Source organism: Dasypus novemcinctus, chromosome 20 (assembly GCF_030445035.2).
Source record: "Dasypus novemcinctus isolate mDasNov1 chromosome 20, mDasNov1.1.hap2, whole genome shotgun sequence".
NCBI lineage: Eukaryota > Metazoa > Chordata > Mammalia > Cingulata > Dasypodidae > Dasypus > Dasypus novemcinctus.
The window spans coordinates 18,522,560-18,542,587 of NC_080692.1; the positions used below are offsets into that span (position 1 = coordinate 18,522,560).

Consider the following 20,028-nt stretch of genomic DNA (forward strand, 5'->3'; position numbering starts at 1 on the left):
CCTGGTTGTGGGCACGCGGCTGCCACTTCTCACGCGTGGGCTGTCCTGCACTGCGCAGGGTGTTTGGGAGCCCTGACCCCCCGCCAAACCCCAGAGGCGCCCCCTTCACCCTGACCCCCACCCGCCAAACCCCAGAGCACCCCCTTCACCCTGACCCCCACCCACCAAACCCCAGAGGCACCCCCTTCACCACTGTGGCAACCAAAAGGGCCTCCAGGGCTGTGCCAGGAAACATTAACAACTGGCCCTCCTGGGGCTTGCGTGGCTGATTTCAAGCTACAAAGCAGCTCCCAAAACTCCTAAAAATGAAACAACTGGCTCCTGCTAGCCAGTGCCAGCCCACCTAGTTAGCCCACCCCCCTGCACGTGCAGATGGGGAAACCGAGGCCTGGAGAGGAGAAGCACTTTGCCCAAAGTCACCTCCCGTGAAGGGCAGAGTGGAGGCAATGCCAGGCTTCCTCCCTCCAGCCGGGCTCTCCCGCCCCCCTGAGCGGTTTCCAGAGGCTTCTCCTCCAGGGTGCACGGTGATCCCACCGGGCCAGGCCTTGGACCCGGGTCTGAAGACGGAGCCTTTGCCTTCCTCATCCACCTCCCACGGTGAAGGCGCCCTCCTCTGGGAAGTTGGCCGGTCGCTGGCACGGGCCGGTGTCACAGTGCCTCCCTGCCTCAGTATCCCCGTCTGTAACGCAGCACCCTGAGCCCGTGCCCCCGGCACTCGCCGAGCCCTTGTGTATTGCTCAAATCAGGGAACGACGGTTTGCCAGCAGGTGGCCCCTCTCCTGGGGCCAGGGGGGCGAGATGCAGCTGCGGAAATTCTGCAAACCTCTTTCTCCACTATGTGCCCCCCTCCAGCTCCAGAAATCCCCGCAGGGCCCTCCTCTTTGCCTCAGTTGGTCCCAGCTTCCTTCTCCCTCCTTGTTGCAGCCCCCCCTCCCCAAAAAACCATACCCTCTGTCTAACCAGTTCCTTCACGGTATTTACAGGCCCAGCAGGTCCCCGGGGGCTCCCCTTGCTGGCAGCCAGCCCACCCGGTGCCCTCTGCCCCCACCTTGGATGTGCCCCGGGCTTTGTGGGAAGGAGTCCGCAGGAGTCGGCACCCACGGGTGCAGGCAGGCGCTCAACCCATCACCGGGTCCAGCCTCGGGCTGCTGTGACGGGGGCGGGAGTGCCTGGCTGGGGTTGAAGCAGCACGTGGTGAAGTCCCCGCCACGTCATTATTGTAACGTCCTTATTGCTCCCTAATTCCTCACCCGCTGAAAATAAACGCTGGCCAAGCCGTGAGGAAAGGCATCGGGAATCCGGAATCGACTCTTCCTCTCCAAGCTCGAGATCCCAGCCAGGGGCAGTATCTTGTAGCAACGGATGATTGAAAAGCAGGAGGCGGGGCGCCCGGGGGACGGAGGGAGCCCATGCTCCTGCTCCCATCCAGGCCGGCTTCCAGGGCCCCCCCCCCCCCGTGACCTCCCCCATGTCACCCGAGGGCGAGAGGAGCCCCCCGAGGAGGACAAGGCTGCGTCTGCACAATGAGGGGGCAGCGAACGAGCTTGCGGTTCTCCTGCAGCAGCTTCCAAGCTGGGCGTGGGGTGCCCGCGCTTCCGGGGGGGCCGGCTCCCAGCGCCTGTGCCCCCTCCCCTCCCCTCCAGCCAGAGGAGCCCCCCTTTCGGGCACTCACTCCTCCAGGACGCGCCTGCCTGTGCCGGGTGCTCTCCTTGGAGGTGGTGACGGTGACGTCCACAGGCCACTCTGCCAGGCTGTGATGGCAAGCAAGCGCTGGCCTGGCGGTCCCTGTGCGGGTCTGCAGTGGGTTTATTTTTTTATTTTTTTTAAGATTTTTAAAAAAATTTATTTCTCTCCCCTCTCTCCCCCCCCCCCCGCCCCCCGTTGTCTGCTCTCTGTGTCCATTCGCTGCATGTTCTGTGTCTGCTCATGTCAGCAGCACAGGGAATCTGTGTTTCTTTTTGTTGCATCATCTTGCTGCGTCAGCTCTCCGTGTGCGCAGCGCCATTCCTGGGCAGGCTGTGCTTTTCTCACGCTGGGCTGCTCTCCTTACAGGGTGCACTTCTTGCGCGTGGGGCTCCCCACGTGGCACAGCACTCCTTGCGCACATCAGCACTGCGCCTGGGCCAGCTCACCACACGTCAGGAGGCCCTGGGCTTGAACCCTGGACCTCCCATGTGGTAGGCGGACGCTCTATCCGTTGAGCCAAATCCGCTTCCCTGGAAATTAGACTCTGACCCTACCGGTATCAGGGGCTTTCTTTACAAGTGCGTCAGGGAACTAGCAAGCAGGGCTGACGGGCTGGGGGGGCCAGGCCATCGCTGTGCTTGTGAAACAGGCTTGGACAAGCAACTCTTAGGTTTAAAACTTCAGGGTGGGTCCAAGACCGAGATGAGTGGGGCACCAGGGCTGGGGGAGCAGCTTCCTCGGGGTCCGAAGCTTGCCCAATGTGGATGTCGTCTATACGAAGAAGAATACAAATTACGAATGCAAAAACAGGTATAAATGTGAGTATTTAGGATGAAAAAAAAAAATCACTCCAAACTTCAATTTTTAAAAGCCGATAAATACCAGAAAAATCACAGAAACCTTTTTTTAAAATTACACATTCTTCTTATTTATTGACTGCCTGGCTTACCCATCGCACTTTTTCTAAATTTGGTATGATTTGTAATTCTGAAAAATATGCAAAATTCATCCAAAGCTTAGGCATTTGTAAGAACGATCCAAACGCTTTTAAAAATTGCTATTACATTGTACTGAGCCGCGTCACTGTGTAATCAGATCACTTTCATACCACAACATCAACTTATTGATGAGTACGTGTGGGCGTTTTGTCACTAGAGCACTTGCCTCTTCAGGCATTTCGCTGCGTTGGTGGCAGTTTTGCGTACCATTTTGCTGGAACCACCAGACTGTGTCGGGACAAGATGCCTCAGCCACACTTAGAAGCAATCTCAGGCACGGAACTGCATCAAGCGTGCGACTCGAGGCGCAGATGTGCTCCATTGTGCCACCGCCAGTTTGTGCCCACAAATGTCAGCATCTTGATCAATTCTGTTTTGTGCCATTCCCACCAGACAAGAAAACAACGTCTGGTGCGTTTACACGCCGTCGATACGAACTAGTTTCCTAGCAGGAGAGGATGCCTGTTCTGGGCAGACCTCGATGAGAATCGAATCCTCCGCAGATGGTTTTGTTTGTTTGCTTCCGGCTCCATGAACTGCAGACCTTAGGGCTCCCCTCCCCTATCACAGATGGCCAGTAGTGGGCGGCCGTAGGGCGCGTCTGCGCGGCTCCCGGGGCAGGCGGTGGGTGATAAGACGCCATCCCTACGCCCGCGTGGCTGTAGACAACTTAACTGTATAAGAATTGACTGAGAGCTACTTATGTGTTTCCCGCTAAGCCCAAATTAAATGTACCCGACTCAGCTTTCTCCTTGCTGGGTCCCCAAAATGTCCACAGCCACCCAAACATCACCAAACAAGGGACAATGACACAGAGACGTCAAAAAGGAAAGAGACCGGGAAGCAGATGTGGCTCAAGTGATTGGGCTCCCGCCTACCATACGGGAGGATCCGGGTCCCATCCCTAGGGCCTGCTGGTGGAAAAAAAAGTGTGCCCACGCGGCGAGTCAAGAGCCCGCGCAAGTGAGCGACGCAGCAAGATGATGATGCAACAAAAAGAGAGACGAAGGGGAGATTCAAGGCAAGGCACAACAGAGACCAGGAACTGAGGTGGCGCAGGTGACAAGGAACCCGTCTCCACATCGGAGGTCCCCAGGATCGAATCCAGGTGAATCCTAGAGGAAAAAAAATGAGAAGACATAAAAAGAAAGAGATACCGAAGATCACACAGCAAATGGACACAGATAGTAAAAAACAGGGTGGGGCAGAAGGGAAGGGGAAAAAAAACAGAGAGACCAAGTTCCTAACCAGTCGTGGCTACATAGCTTATTTTTGCACAATATGCAATACTGTGTCCATCATTTGGCCCTAAGAGCATCTTATTAGGACCACACCCAGGTAAGGGAGGGGGCCCCGGATGTCAGAGGCCCTGAAGCTTCATCAGCACCACCCAGGTTCATCCCTGCCCCCCCAGACCCCTTAGAAGGTGGGATGTGGGCACCTGGGGGTCCGTGAGGTTTTTGACATTCTCGGTGACCCGGCCTGGAGACAAGAGCCCGAGCTGGAATTCCACCTCTGCCCCCGCATCTCCCTGGACCTGCCAACCTGGGGATGACGCCTGCCTCCCGGGATTCTCCGGAGGTGATCTGTCACGGTTCTGCCCAGATGATGGCATGGTCCCCTGCCAGTGTCACAGCATCGTGGGCCTCAAGGGTACGGAAGGTCATTCTAGAAGGACAGGCCTGCCTCTTTAATGCAGACGGGGGTGCTCTGACCCCTAAAAGAATGAGCTGCCCCCCCCTCAAACCAGCGTAATCCTGCAGAGGCCACTGCCCGCTCCCCTCCTCTCTGCTGTCAGGCCGCGGATTAGAGGAGAGGCCAGCGGATTAAAGGGGTGCACTTTGTCCCAGCCCCTGTCCCTGAAGCCTGCTGGTCAAGCCTGACTGACCGGCTGGGGCATCCCAGGCCGGCCAGGACCCCGGGGGCCGAAGGCTCGCGGCGGCCCCAGGACACGCACCGAGGCTGCACCATGCCCGAGGCCCCGAGGTTTCCCGCAAAGCCCCGCTCCGGCCGCCGGGGGGCTCTGCGCCCTCGGGGGTCGGCAGCCTGGGGCTCCCCGCCGAGGGCCGCGGTTCTGTGGCTGCTGCTGGCCGGCCTGCCCCTGCCCCCCGCGCGGGGCCAGCCCACGACGCCTCCTCGGGACACGTGAGCATCCAGCCAGCCGCCCCGGGAGCGCGGCCCTCCCCGCTTCCTGCCCGCACACCTCCGCCCTCCGCCCCCTCCCGCCTCCAACTGCTGCTCCTCCCTGGGGCCTTGCACGCCCACCTCTCCCCTTCTCCCTGTGAGGACAGTTCCTTTGCGCACACACACACAGCCACCACCTCTTCTCCCCAAAGCTCTGCCCGGGTTTGGGTCCCGCCTGCCCCTCCCCAGAAGCCTGAGTGCTATAAGCAGAATGATGGGCAGACGCCCCCTCCCCGCCGGGTGACACGAGGCCCCCCGTGCGCGCAGGGGGATGCGCCTCCAGGGATGACTGCAAGATTGGGCCAGCCGGGTGGGTGCTGCGCGGGCTCTGGAAGCCGGGTGGGTGCTGCGCGGGCTCTGGAAGCCGGGCGGGCGCTGCGTGGGCTCTGGAAGCATCTTTCACCACCCCCAAGAGGATGGCAGGAAAGCTGCATTTTGACCTTCTAAAAGGGTAGAGCATCCAACAGGATGGCTCCCGCAAGCAGGAGTCCCGGGAAGGGGGTAAAACTGGACTTGGTGGTCCCGAGCCTCCCTTTCTAGATCCTTCTGCCGCCTTCCAGGCCCCATCTACACCCTGTCATTCAGACCAGCTCTAGGAAAGACTCTGGTCTCAGTCACTTCCGCCTCGGTATAAATTTATAAATCGCCGCAGCCCGTCTGGGTGGGCTGGTTCTCAGGCCCGCGCTGCCGTGGCCCTATTAAATTCCCGTACGCTCCAGGAGCTAGCGGGGTGGCACCGCGGGTGTCTGCCCTGGGCCCAAGGGTGCCACCTGCAGCCACAGGCCCAGCTCCCTGAGCCTCGCGTGAAGGTCAGGCTATTAGAGCTGACAGTCAACCTCAAGTCCCAGCAGAAGTGGGGAGGGGAAGCCCACACGGAGTTCACTGCTTGTGTGTAGCTCCGTGGAGCAGTGGGGCTCCACCAGCAGGTGCTGTGCCAGGTGCTTCACGACGTCTGTCACCCTCACAGCAGCTCAGTGAGGTCGGCAACATCACCCCTCTTACAGCTGAGGAAACAGAGGCTCAGAGAGGTTAAGTGACTTGCCGGAGTTCACACAGCTGGTCAGCGAAAGTGTCGGGATCTGAACTCAAGCCAGCCTGGCCTGTGCTTGCCTCCTTACACCCACTGCCAGTGGATAAAACGGTCTCTTGGTGAGGGAGACGTTGAGAAAGACTTTCACCCCCTGATGAACCAGCTAACAGAAGGGGAGCCCCAGGGCAGGGCCAGGTAGAGGGCCAGAGCACAGGTCTGGGTCGATGGAACCAGAGAGTGGACCGTCCTTCCCGGAGCCTCGAGGCGGGCTAGGTGAGGGCCCCCCAGCACACCCACCCCGGCCCAGCCGTGGGCCCCCCTGCCCTCTCTCCTACTGCCTCCTCTGTCTTTCCCACCCCACAGACCCTCACCCCTCTCATGGCAAGCCACGCCCTCCCCCTCCCACTCACCCTCAGCCTCCTCCGCCCGCCCCTGCTCCCACTGCCCCCCAGACCGGTTCTCACCATGGTCTCCGAGGCCTCCCACTGCCCACCCAGGAGACTTTCCCGGCCCCCTTTATCTTGAGTCTCAGTGCCTCGACTTCCATAAGGCGGTGCTTTCCTGGTCCTCCTTGTCCACCCAAGTTCCTCTCTCAAGTGCTCCTTTCCCTGCTGTTCTGATGTGCCCAGGGGGCTGCCATCCACTCCCAGAACTTCTTAGGCTGCGTCTTCCCTGAGAGATCCCAGCTTCCTTCATCATTTCAACTCCCACCCATATTCTAATGGCTCCCAGCCCTGCCTTGTCCCCATCAGACACCTATGGACACTTGTGGCAAGCTATTAAATTCACACAGATGTGATGGAATTGGTGCCTTCTAGAGTTGGGCAGTACACAACCTGCCCGACTGTGCTCGGCAGCCCTGCAACAGGAAATTCACATTCAACATATCCCAAGCTACACTCATCACCTTCCCACACACCCAGACTTGCTCCCCCTTGTTCTTCCTGGTATTCTTGATTCTAGTCAGTGACACCACCATGGCCTCAACCACCTAGGCTGGCCATCTGAAACTCCAAGCTCTCCTGTTCCCTTCATCTGGAACTCTCCTCTGAATCTCTTTTCCAGGCTGAACTCAGGTCCCACCTCCTCCAGGAAGCCTTCCCTCACCCCGAGGGTCCCCCCAAGCTTGATCAGCACCCCTTCTCTGTGTCCCAGTTCCACCCAGAGCTTGCATTAAGTTGCCTGTGTGTGAAGGCGCCCCCTCTAGCTGAGTGATCTTTGAAGCGGGTGGCACACAGTAGGGCCTCAATAAATATTGGTTGGATGACTGAATAGAAGCAGACAAACGCAAGGAGGGTGTGAACACATGGACAAACGGCTCCTGCCGCGTCAGGAGAAGCTGGGGCGGGATCTGGGGGATCCCCCACACTCCCCTGGGGGCAGGTCTGGAGGTGGGGGGCAAAGGACATTGCCACCAACCTGTGTGGGCGTGGCCTCTCCATGCCCCACCCCACTGCCCAACATGGGCGTGGCCTCTCCATGCCCCACCCCACTGCCCAACATGGGCGTGGCCTCTCCATGCCCCACTCCCACTGCCCAACATGGGCGTGGCCTCTCCATGCCCCAACCCACTGCCCAACATGGGCGTGGCCTCTCCATGCCCCACCCCACTGCCTAACATGGGCGTGGCCTCTCCATGCCCCACCCCACTGCCCAACATGGGCGTGGCCTCCCCATGCCCCACCCCACTGCCCAACATGGGCGTGGCCTCCCCATGCCCCACCCCAATGCCCAACATGGGCGTGGCCTCCCCTTGCCCCACCCCACTGCCCAACATGGGCGTGGCCTCTCCTTGCCCCACCCCACTGCCCAACATGGGCATGGCCTCTCCTTGCCCCACCCCACTGCCCAACATGGGCATGGCCTCTCCTTGCCCCACCCCACTGCCCAACATGGGCATGGCCTCCCCATGCCCCACCCCACTGCCCAACATGGGCATGGCCTCCCCTTGCCCCACCCCACTGCCCAACATGGGCGTGGCCTCCCCTTGCCCCACCCCACTGCCCAACATGGGCATGGCCTCTCCTTGCCCCACCCCACTGCCCAACATGGGCATGGCCTCCCCATGCCCCACCCCACTGCCCAACATGGGCGTGGCCTCCCCATGCCCCACCCCACTGCCCAACATGGGCGTGGCCTCCCCATGCCCCACCCCACTGCCCAACATGGGCGTGGCCTCCCCATGCCCCACCCCACTGCCCAACATGGGCATGGCCTCTCCTTGCCCCACCCCACTGCCCAACATGGGCATGGCCTCTCCTTGCCCCACCCCACTGCCCAACATGGGCATGGCCTCTCCTTGCCCCACCCCACTGCCCAACATGGGCATGGCCTCCCCATGCCCCACCCCACTGCCCAACATGGGCATGGCCTCCCCTTGCCCCACCCCACTGCCCAACATGGGCATGGCCTCCCCTTGCCCCACCCCACTGCCCAACATGGGCGTGGCCTCCCCTTGCCCCACCCCACTGCCCAACATGGGCATGGCCTCTCCTTGCCCCACCCCACTGCCCAACATGGGCATGGCCTCTCCTTGCCCCACCCCACTGCCCAACATGGGCATGGCCTCCCCATGCCCCACCCCACTGCCCAACATGGGCATGGCCTCTCCTTGCCCCACCCCACTGCCCAACATGGGCATGGCCTCTCCTTGCCCCACCCCACTGCCCAACATGGGCATGGCCTCTCCTTGCCCCACCCCACTGCCCAACATGGGCATGGCCTCCCCATGCCCCACCCCACTGCCCAACATGGGCGTGGCCTCCCCATGCCCCACCCCACTGCCCAACATGGGCGTGGCCTCCCCATGCCCCACCCCACTGCCCAACATGGGCGTGGCCTCCCCATGCCCCACCCCACTGCCCAACATGGGCGTGGCCTCTCCATGCCCCACCCCACTGCCCAACATGGGCGTGGCCTCTCCATGCCCCACCCCACTGCCCAACATGGGCGTGGCCTCTCCATGCCCCACCCCACTGCCCAACATGGGCGTGGCCTCTCTGTGCCCCGCCCGCTGCCCAGCAGAGGCCCGGAGAGCATCCCCTCCTGCCCCTTGGCCTCTCGCCCTCGGAGGCTGCCCCCAAGGCCTCCCATGCTGGGAGGCTGATGCGGAGGCCCCGGAGCGAGGGCCGAGCAGCTATAGCTGCGCCCTCAGTCCCCCCCACCCCCACCCCCCGCCCTGGCCTGGACCTGCCCAGTGCCCCTTCTCCTCCTCGCTCCTTTCCCTCCTCTCTGCGGCGGGGTCAGGCTCTGGTTCCCGCCTCGTGGGCCCCAGCCCCGGGTTGCCAGCAGGACGCCCAGCCTCGAGGTGGCCCACCCCAGTGCTGGCGACACCCACAGTCGGGGGTCTTGGGTCTCCTGCCCTGGCCAGGGCTGCAGCTGCAGGGACAGGAGGGATGGTGGCTCTTCATGTGTGTGTGTGTGTGTGTGTGTGTGTGTGTGTGCACGTGTGTCAGTGTGTGCACGTGTGCAGATCCCCTGTGTGTCTGTGTGTGCATCAGTGGGTGTCTGTGTGTCGGCACTTGCGTTGCCCGTGCGTGCCTGGCTGCACGCATCTCTGTGTACACACGTGTACTTCGCCTCTGTGCACCCCTGTGCTTGCACCCCCGGCAGAGTGAAGCTGTGGGCAGACGCCTTCGGCCGGGACCTGCACAGCCTGGCCACCAAGTACTCGGGCTCCCGCCTGCTGCAGAAGGTCAGAGTCACAGGGACGGCTCTTGGGCGACGGGCAGAGCCCAGAGCCCCCGCCCTCAGTGCCACAGGGCCTTGGAGATCGCCTAACCCCACCCACCCCACCCAGTCCTTTCCCCGCCAGGTGGCAGAGTCCCAGGGAGCTGGGGGAGGGGAGCAGGGAGGGGCGGCAAGCACCGTGTCTGCCCAGCTCCTTGGGGACACGGGCCCCTGATGGAATTAGACTGATGGGGGGTGGCACCTATGAAGGATACGGGGTGGGGGGGAGGCGCCGGGGGGCAGGAGGGCGCAGCCTGGGATGCTGACGGCTGTGAAAGGGGGCAGGGAGGGGAGCCTCAGCCGCCAGCGCCGTGACCTCTCTGCCGTGACCGCTCCTGGCCGTCTGTGCAGGGAGAGCATTCCGGACGCCCAGCCGTGCCCCCAGGGTGCCCACGTGGTGCCCCAGCAGCGGTCCAGCCCCGCCCCCCCGCATTAATTAGCTTGTGTGCAGTTACCATTAGCCTGCGCAACCGCCAGATTGTGAACTTCCCTGTTCTCTAACACTTCCGACTCCCAGGCCAGTTTGAATAATAGCTTGTAATTATCGGTATTACCATTCGCTGAGCGCTTGGTAGTCACGGTGTAATTCTCCCCAGGAGGTATGAGCTTCCCCGTTTTATCAAAGGTGCTTAAAAGTACATCTCAGGCACATAGACCCGCCCACGGCCACTGCAGCCCCTGCCTCTACCCCCTTCCCAGGGGCCCCAGGTCATCTCTGGAGAGGGGAGGGGCCCCCCCAGCCAGGCTCTAAATATTCCTCACCCCTACCCCCCCACCCTCTGCACTCCTAGCTGCAAGGCGCCCCCTCTTTTGATTTTGTTCTCTGACCCCTCCAATCCCAGGGGAGGAAGTAGAGCAGTAATTACAAGGCCTTTGGGGGTGAAAGCATCCTCTGAATGCAGCCCCTGTTGCAGCCCACAGATGCAGGAGCACTGATTGGGCCATGCGCCCAAGGTCGCAAGTTTGTCACCTCACCCTCGGTGAGAGGTTGTGTCCTGTGGGCCCAGAGAGTGAATTTGAGTCTAGCTCTCCTGCCTTGCCCAGGTTCACAGGCTGTCAGCAGTAACTGGAGCTACTGAGCTCTGCCTGGCACAGAGGGAAGTGGGGTTCACACCACGTGCCCAGGGACATATTGAGGCCACCATGCATGGGGGAAGACGAGCTGAGGTTCAGGGTGGTCCCATACTCAATGTGAGCAGGCCCCAGGGAGGTGTGGCTCCACGCCAAGAACATGGGTGTAGATGTCCCATCCCTGGCCCCCTCCCAGGTGCCCCCTCACTGGCTGTGTGGCCTTGGTCTTCGGTCAAGTTCATGGGCCGCTCTGAGCTACAGCCAGCTCCCTTACTCAGGATGTCAACTGTGGTGGGTCCAGAGCACCTGGAACAGAGAGGACGTCTGACAAAAGGCAGCTGTTATTATTGGGGGAGCTCCTACAAGGGAGCAAGGGCCTGTCCTTGCTTCCAGTTGAGTGAACAAGACGGCACGTGCAGGGACGAGCTAGTCGAGAGCATGGCGGCTGCGCGGCCAGACCTGGCTCACACACGTCCACGCTTCCCCCCCCCCCCCCCAGCAGAAGTACAAGGACGTGGAGCCCCGCCTGCAGATCCAGGAGGTGGACGGCTCGGCGCTGGCGAGGAGGTTCTCGGAGGACATGGGGGGCACGCTGCGCAGCAAGGTCGAGGCTGTCCAGGTACCCGGCCCCGGGGTGCGCGGGGCGCTCCCTCCGCCTCGCCGCCGTCTCGCTCCTGCACCCCCTCCCCGTCCCCTTCCAGCCCCTGAGGCTTCTGCTTCCTGCCTCCTTAGCCAGAAGGATCCTTGCCTGAGGTTGTGAAAGCGGAATGAGAGGAAGCAAGTGGGGTCCTGGGATCTGAGCTCTCCTTCGGGGAGCAGTCCAAGTACATCCCCCCGTGTCAGGAGAGAGCACGGGCTGCCAGCTCAGGTCCCGTGCAGGCAGCCGGGGGAGAGAAGTTAGGAGCCGCCTACTCCGTGAAGGCTTCCTTGCCCTCCTCTTAGCCCTTGCTCTCCTCTCCCCCTCCCTCCCTTCCCTCACTCCTCCCCCCCACCTTTCCCCTTCTGCCGTAGGGACCCCCTTTCATGGCACCCAAGAGCCCGGTACCCCCTGGGCAGCAGAGGTGCCTGCAGAGAGTGGGCTCCTGCGATGCCGTCGCTGGTCACCCACCACCCCGCCTGGCCTGGTGGGAGCTGGATGTGCCGCCTCCCTGGGTGACAGCCCAGCCCTGGCTGGTTAAACCAGGAGATACCGCCCGGTGGAAAGATGCCACCCCCACCCCCCAGCGGGAATCTGACCACCCACCACCCGGTTGTTATAAGACCAGCACCCTCCTGGGCAGCCCCGGAGAACAGGACGACCGAGTGGGTGGCCCCGAGGCGGGAGGCGAGCCAGGGGCGTTGGTGGGGGGGGGAGGGGCAGGTGGGGCCAGCAGCGGGGGTGGTGACAGCGGGGGAGGTGACACTCACCAGGTCTGGCCCCAGGCCCGCAGGCTAAGGCTGCGTCCTGAGCAGGTGGCCTGCCTGAGCGGGTGGCCTGCCTGCGTGGCCCCCGTCGACCCCCCACTCCGTCGCGCCCTCCCGGCTCTCCCCAGCCCTGGTAACCTGAAATCTACTTCCTGTCTGTCTGGTTTTGCCTGTTTGGATATTTGGTTGCGGTCGTGCACCTCTTGTCCTTCTGCGCCTGCCTCTTCCACTCCATGTCTTCGAGCTTCCCCCCTGCTGTCGCCTGTGGTGGCACTTCACTCCTCTCTGTGCTGACGTCCGTTGCATGGACGCAGCCCGTGCTGTGGGCCCGTGACCGCGGTGCACACCTGGCTGTGGGGGACGTGCTGCTCCGGGCGTCCCCTCGGCTCTGGCTCGAGCACCTGTTTTCTGTTCTCTTGGGTGTGTGCCAGGAGTGGGCCTGCGGGGTCTTAGGGTGACTGCGTGTAACGCTTTTTTTTTTTTTAAGATTTATTTATTTATTTATTTATTTCTCTCCCCTCCCCCCCACCCCTGTTGTCTGTTCTCTGTGTCTATTTGCTGCCTCTTCTTTGTCCGCTTCTGTTGTTGTCAGTGGCACGGGAATCTGTGTTTCTTTTTGCTGCCTCCTCTTGCTGTGTCGTGTCAGCTCTCCGTGTGTGCAGCTCCGTTCCTGGACAGGCTGCACTTTCTTTGGCGCTGGGCAGCTCTCCTTACGGGGCGCACTCCTTGCACCTGAGGCTCCCCTACGCGGGGGACACCCCTGCGTGGCAGGGCGCTCCTTGCACGCATCAGCACTGCGCGTGGGCCAGCTCCACACGGGTCAAGGAGGCCCGGGGTTTGAACCGCCGACCTCCCATGTGGTAGGCAAACGCCCTAACCACTGGGCCAAGTCCACCATTGCGTGTAACTCTCTGCGGACTCCTTTTGCCCACTCTCTCTCCCCTCTCCGTTTCCGTCTCTCAGAGGCTGGTGGAGGCCGCAGAGGAGGCTGACCTCAACCACGAATTCAACGCCTCCCTGGTGGTGAGTCCTCTGTTTCCAGGGGGTCGAATGACAAGCCCCCCAGGCACCCCCAAGGCCCTGTCTCCCGCGGGTGGGGCACGGAGGGCCGGGGAGGGGGTGGGCAGGCTGTGTGCGGCCCTACAGCAGCTTGATTTTGAAATGCTCTCCAGTCTTTGGGAACAGATTTAGGTAGGAGAGAGCCACCAGGCGGGGGCGGGGGCCGCGGGGCGTTCCTCCCCAGGGTGACGGGGGTCGCAGTTCTTCCACCCATTTGATGGACCAGTGTCTGTATCGGTGCCCGCGAATGGGTGACACACGTGCCGTGAGATGGCAGAAGGGGCAAGGGGGGAGTGCAGGCAGCTGGGCCCCAGGCTGGGAGGCCTTGGGCAGGCAGAGGTGTGGGGAGGGGGTTTCTAGCTGAGGGAAAAGAGAAGACACAAAAAAACAGAAAATACAGGGTGGGTGGAGGAACAGTGCGTGTCAGCTCTGTGCTTCCAGAGGGAGGGTGAAGCGGAAGGTGACCCTGGGAAGGGAGGGGTGCATCTTGGGGGGCTTTGAATGCCAGAGCGGGGGATCCCCTTGTCAGGGAGCAGTGAACGGCGAAGGTGTGAGCAGGGGGGCCCCAGCAGGATTTGGGCTTTAGGAAGTGGGTGCTGACAGCAAGGCTGGGGTGGGGGGGCCTGAGGGGAGCAGCGGGGGCTGCTGCAGTGACCATCCCAGTGGGCTGGTGCTCATGGTCTGAGCCAGGGGAGGGCAGAGGGAGTGGGGAAGGGGGTCTGACCATGGCTCCACGGGTGCCCATCCAAGGGGACCCCTCACCCTGCATGCAAAAGATGGAGCAGATGGCTGGCTGGCCAGGGGGGGACCCAGGAGCTGCAGAGCCTGTCCAGGGCTGAGGCCGCAGCAGAGAGGTGGCAGAAAGATGTGTCACCCTCACGCACCAGCCTGGGTCCCCGGGAACCCTCCCAGCTGGGTGAACTCACTGGCTTCCGCTGAGGCTGCTTTGTGCCTCCACCTCCCCTCGAGTGCGTCTGTCTGCGCCATCTCGCCTCTGGCTGGGTCTACACGTGCTTGTCAAAACGGAGGACCGCAGAAGTAATCCGGCCAGTTTGCACCCAGCGCCAATCCAACGAGCCACCGGCTCCCGGACCCCGGAGTGCGTTTGCCCCTGAACCGTGCAGATCGTGGCCTGAATTCTCCACCTGTGTGGATGCTGTCTGTCTGTCCGTCCCTGTCTCTCATGCCCGAGCCCGCTGATCTGCGCCTTTTCTCTTTCTCTCGTTCCACACGTCCCTCGTGCCTGGCCGCGGCTGCCTGGCTCGTTCCCCTCCGTCCCCAGTTTGATTATTACAACTCGGTCCTGATCAACGAGAGGGATGAGAAGGGCAACCCCGTGGAACTGGGGGCGGAGTTCTTGCTCCGGCCCAACGCACACTTCGGCAGCCAGCCGGTCAACACGTCCCGCAGCAGCGTGCAGCTGCCCACCAGCCTGTACCACAAAGGTGCCACCGCCCTGCCCCCGCGGCCGCTTCGAGGAGTTGTGAGGGTGGTGGCCCTGGCCGTTGCCATGATTTGTCTCCGCTTTCCCGAGAAGACCCTGCAGGGTCTTTGATTGTCTCCCCGACCTCCTTGATTGGGGACGAGTAGAGAAATTATTCCACACAAGCCCCAGCTGGGAGAAACCTCCCTGTCCGTGGATGAGGGGATGGGTGTGCTTTTCCCAAGGAGCCGGCCTGGGAGTTTCTAAACTACGTTACACAGGCTGTGTGTGTACGTGTGTGTGCGTGTATGTGCTGTGTGCACACATGTGCCCGTGTGTGCTTAGCGTGTGCAGGTTTGGGTCCTGTTACTTCTGACCCAGCCCCTGCAGCTTCTTCTGCAATCTCACCCTTCAGACCCAGATATTTTAAATGGAATCTACATGTCTGAGGCTTTGAACCCTGTTTTTGTGGAGAACTTCCGGAGAGACCCAACGTTGACCTGGCAATATTTTGGCAGCTCAACTGGATTCTTCAGGATCTATCCAGGTAAGGCTCTGGGGAGGCCTCTCCATGAACCGCTGGGCTTTTCCCCTGGGAATGAGGTGATAGAGTATTGAGGATGGGCCCTGACACGCAGCCCCCCAGCGAAGGGGACGGCCTTCCTTTCCAAAAGCACCTCAGCCCCACTTGGACACATCTCACATGTTCACTAAATAGCTACTGAGTGAATGAATGAATGAATGAATGAATGAATGAAACCATCAAATACCGTGGTAACTAGCCAGTTAATACCCACACTGAGCTCCCGACCTGTGAAATGCATCACAGAAGAAGTAAAGGAGGACACAACGACTCTTGACATTAAGAGGTTTACATCCAGTTGGAGAAACGAGGCATATGCCCTGGAAATGTTCAATAGCGACGTAGGAATGTCACAGGCTACCACGCGATAGTGTCCAAGGACACGATGCGTGCGCTACTGATTATATGAAACGGGTGGATTTGCTTAATGGGATCAAGTTTTATAAATATGCCATGAGTGCTTGAGAAGACTATGTGTGCTCTCATTTTTGGATGGAAAATTCTATATAGGTCTCATTAAATCAAGCTTGCTATTCGGATTCAAATTTTCTCTGTGTTTCCTGATTTTGTGTCTGCTTAACCTATCAATAATTGTGACTCTCAACCCCTACCCTTATAACACCTCTTTTAAAAAGTCTACTTTATTAGAAATTACATTGTATTTATAAGAAGTTACAAAGCAGTAGTTGTCTATGTTTACTTTCAAGGCTGCTTGTTATTAAAGCTGCAGCACCTGCAATACTAGGGAACAGGCCATACAAAGTTCTAACAAATATGATGTGGAAACTAGGGTCAAGGCTCTCAGTTCCAGAAGGTGTTGAGTCCCCTGGTCCCATCTTTATTTTCAAAAAATAAAAAAAATAATAAAGTCTATTTTGTCTGATAGTCATAGAGTGACACCAATATGCTCTTGGTTAGTATTTTCTTGATATATATATATTTCCATTTCCTTACCTCTAACGTTTTTATTCATTTTGGTTTATTTATATCTCTTAAAATATGTTATACCTTTTTAATTTTTATCCAGACTAACAACCTTTTACTACTAGGCCAATTAAGCACATTGTACATTTACGTTTATTGTGATTTTTTGAATTTTTGAAATTCAAATCGAACTTTCTATCAGTTTATTTTTTAAAATTTCTACTTAATTCCACTATTTTTTCATTTCCTTTTTCTCCTTTTTGCCTTCTTAAATGATTAAACATTTGTGATCATTCTTCCCTTCCCTCATTATTTCTCTCTTTTTTGGGGGGGGTCTCTCTGTTTAGAACTTATACCTTCTATTTCTATTCTTTTAATAATTATCCTTGAAATTTTATCAGGCTCATTTAACACAACAAAATGTTAAAATTAAACAATATTTTCACCATCATTCCAGGCAGAAAAGGATTTTAGAACTCTTTGACTTTCGTCTCCTCCCCTAACCCATAATTGTGTTCTGTTCATATCCAATATTTCACCTTTTCTATACCACAAATTAGGCACTATTAGTATTATTTAACGGAATATTTGTTTGGATATAGCTACTTCCTTATCGTTTTATTTGTTCATCATTCCCTCATGCATCTCAGGCTGTCTTTCTAAGGTCATTTTCTTTCTTCTTGAAGTAAATTCTCCACAAGTTCCTTTACAGCAGGTCTCTTGATGATAAACTGTGCTTATATATAAATGTTTTATTTCATCCTTATTCTTGAACAATGGTTTTTCTGGGAATGCAATTCTAAGTTAACTGGTTTTGTCTCTCAGTATTTTAAAGTTGTGTTTCCAGTACTTCCTAGCTTCCACTGATGTTGAGAAAACCTGCTGTGGGTTTAACTGGTTCTGGTATTTCTTTCTGGCAGCTTTTTACCTTTTCTACCTCTGAAGTTCTGTAGTTTCATGACAGTGTGTCTGCACATGGAAATCTTTTAACTTACCCTGCTTGGGACAGCCTGTGCTTCCTGGATCTGTGGATTTGTGTTTTCATCAGTCCCAGACATAATTTCTTTAGTCTTTCCCCCATGCTTTCCCTTTTCTCTTTCTGGGTCTTTTTATTTAAAGATTTATTTATTTATTTAATTTCCCCCCCTCCCCTGGTTGTCTGTTCTGTGTCTATTTGCTGCGTCTTGTTTCTTTGTCCGCTTCTGTTGTCATCAGCGGCACAGGAAGTGTGGGCAGCGCCATTCCTGGGCAGGCTGCACTTTCTTTTCACGCTGGGCAGCTTTCCTCATGGGCGCACTCCTTGCGCGTGGGGCTCCCCCACGCAGGGGACACCCTTGCGTGGCAAGGCACTCCTTGCGCGCATCAGCACTGCGCATGGGCCAGCTCCACACGGGTCAAGGAGGCCCGGGGTTTGAACCGCGGACCTCCCGTGTGGTAGACGGACACCCTAACCACTGGGCCAAAGTCCGTTTCCCTTTCTGGGTCTTTTTAGACCTTCTCATTCTAGCCTCCACAGGATTCCATATAAATCCTTCCAATGTATGAATTTTCTCTTTACCTGTGAATAACCCATCATCCATCTGATTTAGTTTTCTCAATCTAAACATGTTTTCATTTCTAAAGTTTCTAATTTTTTGAAGTCTATCCCACCATTCTTGATAGCTTTTTCATGATGTCTCAGACATAGCAGTACTATATTCTGTATTGAACAGTCCCAGCATCTGCACTTCTTGAGAGACTAAATCTGATGTTTCTTCACTCTATGGCCTCTCAGTCATAGGGACCTTCCTATTAATATTTATGGTAAATTTTAAGGGGGCATGCTACAGGAATCCTGCAGACCTGGCTTTGGAAAGCTTTCTCCTAAGAGGATGTGCTTCTGTTTCTGCTGGAAATTGAGGGCACCCCATACCCAGACCACTGATGCCTTTTCCAGGGTTTTGTTCAGAGCCAGGAGCTTGGAACTCTTAGTCATCCATGATACTGCCACAATGTTTCTTCTAGTCCAAACACAAATTACAATTTCACCTGTTATTATTTTTTTTAAGATTTATTTTATTTTTTCTCCCCACCCTCTTGTTGCTTGCACTTGCTATGTCTGTTCATCTTCCTTGTTTCTTTAGGAGGCACCAGGAACTGAGCCCGGGGCCTCTGATATGGGAGAGAGGCACCTAATTTTTTTTTAAGATTTATTTTTTATTTATTTCTCTTCCCTCCCTCCCCCATTGTCTGCTCTCTTGAGTCCATTTGCTGTGTGTTCTTCTGCATCCACTTGCATTATCTGGTGGCACATGGGAAACGGCATCTCTTTTTTTGTTGCGTCGTCTTGCTGTGTCAGCTCTCCATGTGTGTGGTGCCACTTCTGGGCAGGCTGTGCTTTTTTCATGCAAGGCGGCTCTCTTATGGGGTGCACTCCTTGCACGTGGGGCACCCCTACGTGGGGGTGCCCCTGTGTGGCACAGCACTCCTTGCTCATAGCAGCAGTGATGTGGGCCAGCCTACCACATGGGTCAGGAGGCCCTGGGGATTGAACCCAGGACCCTCCATGTGGTAGACGGACACTCTATCAGTTGAGCCACGTCCGCTTCCTGAGAGACACCTAACTGCTTGAACTACCTCCATGCCCTGCTTTATTGTGTCTCTCATTGTGTTTTTCTTTTTGTGTCTCTTGCATCAACTTGTTGCATCAGCTTGCCACACTTGCCTGTCACATCTGCTTGCTGTCTTGCTTGTCCTCTTTAGGAGGCACCGGGAACCTCTGCTTCCTGCTTTGTTGGGTCTCTCATTATGTTTTTCCTCTTCTGTCTCTTGTTGCTTCAGCTTGCCATGCCTGCTCATCACACCAGCTCACTGTCTTCTTTAAGAGACACTGGGAACCAAACCCAGAACCTCCCGTATGGTAGGTGGGAGCTCAATCATTTGAGCCACATCCACTTCCCATCACCTGTTATTTTTAATCTACTTATGTAGAACTCACTGTTCCCAATAACTGAAGTCTTTTTGAATAGAGTTTCTACTGTGGATCATTTCAGTATTACCTGTGCTATGTGTGCATGTATTCCACTTTTTAATTAAATGGATAGAAAAAATTCTACCCCATTATTCTACTAATGGTTCCAAGCAAGATCTTCCACTCACATTCATTCATTTTTTTCATTCATGATACAAGTATTTGTCGAACAGCTACTCTCCCAGGCTCTGTGTTAGACTCTGTGCTTTGTGCTGGGAATGCCTGCCCTCAATGCTCAGTGTTGATTATGTTTGGACAGTATCCCAGACCATCTAACAGGAAGGATCACAAGTGCTAGTGAGCTTAACACAACTAGAGGCACGTGGGCTAGAAAACAGATCCCCTGGCCCTCTTGCCACCTTTTCTGTACTTTGCTGAATGGCCACGGATATTACAAGTCACAGCTCCCTGAACTTCCTCTTTTGCTATTTAATGTGGGATTTAGCCTCACGAGTGAGTCCCAGGTCCCATATTTGGAGGTCCTACCTATGAAATCACCCCTTTCTGGATCTGGTTAATTTGGGTGGTGGGCGATCCTCCCTAGAGCTAACTTCCCCCTTGCCTGCCGTTCCAGTTTACAGGGTATGATCTGGGGGTCCCACACTCGGCTGCCCAGTTCCCCAGCTGGCCCTGCCCCGCAGAATCTTCACTAAATGGGATCTGACCGTTCCGGGGAACAGCAACCAGCCTGCGGCTCTGGCACGTCCTCGCCGAGCTAGCGGTAAAGAACCAGCCTTTGTTTCCCCAGGTGTAAAATGGGCGCCTGATGAGAACGGAGTCGTTACCTTCGACTGCCGGAACCGTGGCTGGTGAGAGCTCACAGGGGAAAGGCCTTTCTCTTCCAGCCTCCGGGTGCTGCCCAGCCCCCTTCCAACGCTGCCACCAAAACTTCACCCCCCAGCAGCAGGGAGCACAGCCGCCACCTGC

General features: G+C 57.3%; 1 protein-coding gene across 1 annotated transcript in view; it reads left to right on the plus strand.

Annotated features, from left to right (window-relative positions):
* Positions 1-7,439: 7,439 nt before the first annotated feature.
* Positions 7,440-20,028, plus strand: part of CACNA2D4 (calcium voltage-gated channel auxiliary subunit alpha2delta 4) — a 113,609-nt gene continuing 101,020 nt past the window's right edge. The window contains exons 1-8 of the mRNA XM_071210048.1: positions 7,440-8,899; positions 9,511-9,592; positions 11,198-11,317; positions 11,710-12,000; positions 13,066-13,125; positions 14,444-14,606; positions 15,000-15,131; positions 19,850-19,910. Of these exons, the coding sequence (XP_071066149.1) occupies positions 7,440-8,899; positions 9,511-9,592; positions 11,198-11,317; positions 11,710-12,000; positions 13,066-13,125; positions 14,444-14,606; positions 15,000-15,131; positions 19,850-19,910 (2,369 nt within the window). The remainder of the gene's footprint in view (positions 8,900-9,510; positions 9,593-11,197; positions 11,318-11,709; positions 12,001-13,065; positions 13,126-14,443; positions 14,607-14,999; positions 15,132-19,849; positions 19,911-20,028) is intronic.